The sequence below is a fragment of the plastid genome of Spinacia oleracea, assembly GCF_020520425.1.
Source record: "Spinacia oleracea plastid, complete genome".
Lineage (NCBI taxonomy): Eukaryota > Viridiplantae > Streptophyta > Magnoliopsida > Caryophyllales > Amaranthaceae > Spinacia > Spinacia oleracea.
In genome coordinates, this window is record NC_002202.1 from 12,501 (window position 1) to 20,000 (window position 7,500).

General features: G+C 35.7%; 5 protein-coding genes across 5 annotated transcripts in view; all 5 read right to left on the reverse strand. All coding sequences in view use genetic code 11, as the record gives it.

Moving 5' to 3' along the window:
- Window positions 1–230, reverse strand: part of atpH (ATP synthase CF0 C subunit) — a 246-nt gene extending 16 nt beyond the window's left edge. The window contains exon 1 of the mRNA in view: window positions 1–230. This exon is cut by the window's left edge and continues 16 nt beyond it. Coding sequence (NP_054919.1) covers window positions 1–230 — 230 coding nt within the window.
- Window positions 231–922: 692 nt separating this feature from the next.
- atpI (ATP synthase CF0 A subunit) lies at window positions 923–1,666 on the reverse strand. Its single transcript has one exon. The coding sequence runs from the start codon at window positions 1,664–1,666 to the stop codon at window positions 923–925; it is 744 nt and encodes a 247-aa protein (NP_054920.1).
- Window positions 1,667–1,870: 204 nt separating this feature from the next.
- On the reverse strand, window positions 1,871–2,581 carry rps2 (ribosomal protein S2). Its single transcript has one exon. It carries the CDS (start codon window positions 2,579–2,581, stop codon window positions 1,871–1,873), a length of 711 nt encoding a protein of 236 aa, NP_054921.1.
- A 275-nt stretch (window positions 2,582–2,856) lies between these two features.
- Window positions 2,857–6,930, reverse strand: rpoC2 (RNA polymerase beta'' subunit). Its single transcript has one exon. The coding sequence runs from the start codon at window positions 6,928–6,930 to the stop codon at window positions 2,857–2,859; it is 4,074 nt and encodes a 1,357-aa protein (NP_054922.2).
- Window positions 6,931–7,090: 160 nt separating this feature from the next.
- Window positions 7,091–7,500, reverse strand: part of rpoC1 (RNA polymerase beta' subunit) — a 2,790-nt gene continuing 2,380 nt past the window's right edge. The window contains exon 2 of the mRNA in view: window positions 7,091–7,500. This exon is cut by the window's right edge and continues 1,192 nt beyond it. Within this exon, the coding sequence (NP_054923.1) occupies window positions 7,091–7,500 (410 nt within the window).

Here is a 7,500-nt window from a genome sequence, read left to right on the forward strand (position 1 = left end):
GCAAATAAAAGCGCTAATGCTACAACCAATCCATAAATTGTTAAAGCTTCCATAAACGCTAAACTAAGTAATAAAGTACCTCGTATTTTTCCTTCTGCTTCGGGCTGTCTCGCAATACCTTCTACAGCTTGTCCCGCAGCAGTACCTTGACCAACTCCAGGTCCAATAGAAGCAAGCCCTACAGCCAATCCAGCAGCAATAACGGAAGCGGCAGCAATCAGTGGATTCATGATTAAGTTCCTCACACACACAAAAAAAAAAAAGAAATGGTTAATGATACAATCAACCAATGCATTATGACTTAATTATTCCATTGCTAATATTTATCCAGTTGAAATAATAATTAATATTATTAAATAATTAGAAAGACTTGATTTTTTTAGTTCCTATATTGTTGAGTCTTTCTGAATCAATACAACTTGAGTTTTTCCATTTCCTTTTTCTTTTTCTAATCATTCTTCGACCTTTTTTTATATTTTGTCTGTTTATCCATTCAATTCGCAGTCATAAACGAATAGGAAAGGACTTCGTCGGTTGGTGTCTCTATCCAAATTCAAGTAGGGCAAATTAAATATTCTTTCATATATAACTTGTCAATATCTAATATAAAATATACATAGGTTTCTTACATAACGTAAACCGCCTATTATATTTGAAATTCAATCGAATTTTTGAACATTCTTCGAAACATCGAATCTGCAAGAATTAGCTTATAGTCATTAGATTCCATATAACAGGGGTATCCCCTCTCGACTAACCAACGTCTTTTTTTTTTACACTTCTCGAATATCGTTTTTTCTATTACCACTAGACTGTATGTATTTGGATATTTATATGCTCTAAATAGATTATCTTTATAGAGTATCTTGAGCCACACATACACATATATCTAAACTAGGAGATAAACTCTTCCTAAGACAAATCAATGATGACCTTCCAGGGATTCGCCTATATAAGCTGCGGCTAAAGTTGCAAAAATAAGAGCCTGAATACCACTTGTAAATAAGCCAAGAAACATGACAGGTATAGGAACCACTAAAGGTACTAAAGAAACAAGAACAACAACTACTAATTCATCCGCTAATATATTTCCGAAAAGTCGAAAACTAAGTGATAGCGGTTTTGTGAAATCTTCTAAGATGTTAATGGGTAAAAGAATTGGAGTTGGTTGAATGTATTTACCAAAATAACCTAATCCTTTTTTTGTAAGACCTGCATAGAAATAGGCTACTGACGTGAGTAAAGCTAAAGCAACAGTAGTATTTATATCGTTCGTGGGTGCGGCTAACTCCCCATGAGGTAACTGTATGATTTTCCAAGGTAAAAGAGCCCCTGACCAATTAGAAACAAAAATAAATAGAAACATAGTCCCAATAAAGGGAACCCACGGGCGATATTCTTCGCCAATTTGAGTTTTGCTCACGTCTCGGATGAATTCAAGGACATATTCAAAAAAATTTTGACCACCAGTCGGAATTGTTTGCGGACTCCGAACAGCTATAGCAGCTGAACCTAATAAGATAGCAATTACAACCCAAGAAGTTATAAGGACCTGGCCATGGATTTGGAAACCTCCTATTTGCCAATAAAAATGTTGACCTACTTCCACACCCGATATAGCATATAACCCCTTTAGCGGGTTGATTGAATATGATAGAACATTCATATTGTCCTCTTACAGAAATATAACTTAAAAAAATTATTTTGATTCAATCAGCTCTTTCTCGACTTGTCTACTTTAATTAAAATTTTCTATTTCGGATACTGATTAATTACATAATATCCCCTGTTATTTTGAACTAGTTTTTGAGATTCAAAATCTAGTAACCGATAGAGAATTTAGGAAGTCAATTTTTGATTTTATTATGAATCAAGGATTTCTTATATAGCTAGAGCGGCCTTCACAAATTGCAAATACTAATTTGGTAAGAATTAATCGAATTGAAGCTATAGCGTCATCATTTGCCGGAATCGAAATATCTGCGAGATCCGGGTTACAATTTGTATCAATTAAACAAATAGTTGGAATTCCCAAAGTAATACATTCTCGAAGGGCCGTATATTCTTCCTGTTGATCAACGATGATTACAATATCCGGTAACCCTGTCATATATTTGATCCCACCCAAATATGTTTGCAAGTGAGATAATTGTCTCTTCACCACCGCCGCATCTCTCTTTGGAAGACGAGCGAGTCTCCCTGCCGTTTGTTCCATTCTCAAGTCCCTGAATTTGTGAAGTCTCGTTTCTGTCGTGGACCAATTCGTTAACATACCCCCAAGCCACTTTTTATTAACATAATGACAGCGAGCCCTTATTGCAGCCCGTGCTACTGAATCAGCTGCTTTATTTTTTGTCCCAACAATTAAAAATTGTTTTCCTCTACTTGATGCATCAAAAACTAAATCACAAGCCTCTGATAAAAAACGAGCAGTTCTAGTAAGATTTATAATATGAATACCTTTACATTTTGCAGAGATATAAGGCGACATTCGAGGATTCCATTTCCGAGTACCGTGACCAAAATGAACTCCCGCTTCCATCATCTCTTCCAAATTGATGTTCCAATATCTTCTTGTCATTTCTCCCCACACTTTCTCTTTTTTTTAATATTATTAAAGAGATGAGGTATTCTGAAATAAAAAATTGTTCCAATGGAACCTTCTTTTCTACCTTGGATTGGCCATTGATATACAACCAAAACCATTAATTCCTTTCTATTTGTTATGGTTATTTAATTTCTTTATTTTATTACTAAATTAAATAACCATAACAAATACATAAAAGATAAAAAAGATGAATTTCTTCTATATAAACCCCAAAAATTATTGTTGTTTTGATCTATTACAGAAATTCTTTAATTCTTTGAAAGACAAGACTCAAATAATTCTCTGTGGTAAAACAAAATATCTCCCATTTCTCCCTCGAATAAATTCTGCTTTTTTGTTTTCAAAGGAATGTCCTTATGTTGACTTGAATGGTGTACGAATCCTTTGAATCCGGTACCAACAGGTATCATCCCCCCCAGAACAACGTTTTCTTTTAGTCCTTTCAACCAATCAATACGGCCCCGTAGAGCTGCTTTTGCTAAAACTCGAGCAGTTTCTTGAAAACTCGCTTCGGAGATAAAACTTTGAGTATTCAGAGATGCTCTCGTTATTCCCAATAAGGTAGCGCGGTAACATATCGCTTCTTCCAAAGCGCGTCCCGTTCGTTCCGCCCGAAACAATCCAATTAGTTCTCCGGGCAAAAAAACATTAGACATTCCATCTTCTGAAACCAAGACTTTTGATGTTATTTGACGTACAATAATTTCTATATGTCTATTATGGATCTGCACCCCTTGTGATCGATAAACCTTTTGGATCTTGTTAACCAAAGAAATACGACTTTGCGCTATAGTTAGCTCAGCCCCAATCAAGAATCCCCAAGGACTTCCAAGAATTCTTGTTATACGTTCGTTCCAACTATCAATCCTCTTTTCTAGATTGATGGATATTGAATCAATCGAACGAACTTCTAAGACTTGTTCCACTTTTGGAAGACCTTGCGTTATGTCACCAGACCTCGATTTTTCATATATAAATGTAACTAATGTATCCCCTTCATAAATGATTTCTCCATAATGACCATGAAGTGTTGCTCCTGGAGTAGCCAAATAAGGCTTAGCCGATCTTATTACTACAGAGTCAAATTGAACAATTAGAACTTGACCCGATTTTAGGTGCGTTCCTTTTTTGGTTATACATACATTTTCACAAACAAATTGTCCAAGATCAATTTTGGTGGATGTCTCTTCACAAAAATGATAATGAAGAAAATACCAATTCAACTTGAATGGATTAAAAATGATGTTACTGCATGGATCGGGATTATAAATTCTTCCATTTTCATCCATTAAATAATATTGAAATTTAAATGGTTGAAAGGTTTGTTTTAAATTGTCAAGTTGCAAATAATTAGTTACCAAGATCTGATTATGAGTTATTAAATAGTAAAATGAAAAAAAATTAGCAATTTGAAGGGCTGTTCCTAAAGGACCAAATGAATTCCTAATTGGAATTAGGGGATCTTTTTTAATTAATTCTTTGGGATATTTGACACCCTTGAATGGACCTATTCGAAAACAATTGGATGATGACAAAATTAAAAAAAATTGACATTCTTTGTTTATACCCAACAACGTACGGACAGTTCCTTGGTTTTGGTTAAATGATTTTTGAAGTTTTGTCTTTGGATAAATATAAATGGAATAAAATGGATTCATATTGGTATGATCTGATCCCTCCTTTTTTTCGGATGATGGATCATTTCTTTTACTGATATATGAAATAGCGGGTTTCACTAAATTGACCTTTAAGAAATCTTGAATCATACCATTTGTTCTTACTTCAACAAAGGAACCGCGGGCCTCTTCGATAGAAGAACCTTTTTTATCTTGATTCCAATTCAATACTAAACAAGTACGTACTAATTGAATACTTGTGTCAGAAATTCCTCGAGTGACTTTACCATTTCCATAAAGGATATAATTGACAACTCGAAGTTGCACATTATCCCTTTCCTGCAACAAATCCTGAGGGAAAAGTGTTGCTAAATTGATACCGTCCGTTATTTCATATGGGACTACCGGCCGAACCAAAACAAAATATTTTTTCTTAGTAGGGGTGATCCGTTGGACATAGATCCATTTTTTTAAATTTTTTGAGTCCTTGGAATTTTTCCTGCTTGGTGGTATCAAAATGCCACTGTGTCGGGATATCTTATCTGTCTCCCCGGGAAAATGGATATCTCCCGAAAAAATGGTAAGTTCAATCTTTTTTTTTTTCCTCTCCACTCGGACCACCCCGCCTATTCGGCTTCTTGTATTTAAAGTGATCCACGTATCTACTCCAATGATACTATTGTTGCGTACCATTATGGACGAAGATCCGGCTAAGATATGAACTTCTTCAGGAATGAAAAAAAACCGATCGACTTTCATTTGGTATTTTGGTCGAAATTCTTTGACTCCTCGATATTCAATCAAATCCTCTTTTTTAACGATTGAATGCATCTCTATAGTCCCATATTTTGTAATTCCCGAACTCTTTCTTCGGTATCGAGGATCATCGAAATAAGCAAAAATACTATTTTTACGGAAAATACCATTTATGGGTATTTCAATCGAGATACCGGAAAGGGACATTAATTCTTTTTTTCGTTCTTGACTTCCTTGAAATGGAATAATAAATCTATTTCTTCGTTTCTTTGCCAATAAATCCAAATTTTTTGCAGGATAGATGAGATTACAATGACCTATTCGATTAAGTTCTGAATAATCCGTAATCCTATCCTCTTTTTTACTAAAAGAGTCCGATAATTTATCTTTTACTTGATCGTTAGTGACTGAGGGGTTAGAAATATATATTTGTTCGAAAGAAAGAGAATGAGTGTTCATTTGATCTTGATCCTTGGAGAGCGAAAAGGGGACTACACTCGATCTGTACGGCTTTCCTGATAATACCCATAAATGACTTGTTTTTGGTAAGAGATGAACATTACCATATGTAAATTCGGGTGCATGGTACACATCAGTACTCCAGTGCATTTCTCCTTCTGAATCAGAATAAATATGTTTTCGAACCCTTTCCTTAAAATTCAAGGTGGATGTCCCTGCGCGAATTTCAGCAATCACTTGTTCAGATTCAACATATTGATCATTTTGAACTAAAAGAAAACTTTTTGGCGGAATATTCACATTATGTAGAATATCGTCACTCTCAATAGTGACATACAAGTCGATATAACATAGAAAGGCAGGGTGTCCATGACGTGTACGTGTGGGATGAACCAAATCCTCATTGAATTGGATTTTTCCATTAGAAGGGGCTCGTACATGTTCTGCAGTCCCTCCTGTGAATACTCCACCCGTATGAAAAGTTCTTAATGTTAGTTGAGTACCAGGTTCCCCAATGGATTGACCTGCAATAATACCTACAGCTTCTCCCAATTCAACCAGGCCGCCGTGAGTAGGACTCCGGCCATAACATAATCGACAGATCCAAGACGCACTCCTACAAGTAAAAGGAGTTCGGATGGATATTAGTTGGGTTCGAAGCGTTATGAATCGATTGACAAGTCCAACCCCGATATCTTGATTTCGGGTGGCAATGCATCGTGAACCCATATATATATCGTCTGCTAATACACGACCAATTAATGTTTGGATCAAAATTCTTTCCGGCATCGTACTGTTTTGAGGACTTACAGAAATACCTCGAATGGTGCCACAATCTCTTCTACGCACAACAATATGTTGAACTACTTCGACAAGCCTGCGCGTGAGATATCCAGCATCGGATGTTCGTACAGCAGTATCCACAACCCCTTTGCGGGCTCCGTAACAAGAAATTATATATTCTGTTAAAGAGAGTCCTTCCCGTAAATTGCTTTGAATAGGTAAATCAATCATTTGTCCTTGTGGATCCGACATTAATCCTCTCATACCTACTAATTGATGTACCTGAGACACATTTCCTCTAGCTCCCGAAAAAGACATTATATGGACTGGATTATAAGGGTCAGTCATCCTAAAATTGGGATTCATTTCTTGTCGCAAATATTCACTTGTAGAATACCATATCTCAATGGATTGACGTAATTTTTCTACCGCGTGTACATTCCCATAATGGTGGTGTTTTTCCAAAATCAAACTTTGCTGTTCAGCATCTTGGACTAGCCATCCTTTAGAAGGTATTGTTAAAAGATCATCAATTCCTAATGAAATGGATGTAGCAGTGGCTTGCTGGAAACCCAGAGTCTTTAGTTGATCTAGGATGTGTGACGTATATGCCATTCCAAAATGATCTATTAATCTACTAATAAGTCGTTTCATGGCAGTTCCATCTATCGCTTTATTGTGAAAGACCAAATTGGCCCGTTCTGCCATAAGTACCTCCATATTCTGCTGAGTAGGATTCGACAATGAATGGGATTGAGTTAGTGATTAGAAAACTTCCTTTTCTTGATCTTAATTGACCTAAAAATTCAAAAATTATAATCCTAGTTGAACCTGAAAGACTCGAATTCGCCAAATATGATTAAGTACTTTATGAGCAGGCTTGATAAAATCCTTGTATAGCTTCTTCAATTTCTCGATAAAGAGAAATATGACCAACAGTAGTTCGAATATATATATCAATAATTTCTTTTTTTACACTTCTTATTATTAGATAGTGCGCATAAATCTCATGATAGGTGCCCAAAGATTCATAGTGAACTTCAATGGGAGCTTCTTTTGAAGCAATAATGCGTTGATCTAGTTGCCACCGGAGCCACAAAGGGCTATCTAAATGAATTCTTTTCTGACGATAAGCTCCAATTGCATCATAGAAATTACAAAAAAAGGGTTCTTTCATAGACTTATAATTAGTATCATCAATTCTTTCATTTTGATAGGTTTTGTGATTCCATGGATTATATCTATTTGCACAAATACCTCGACGATTCCCGCTCGTTA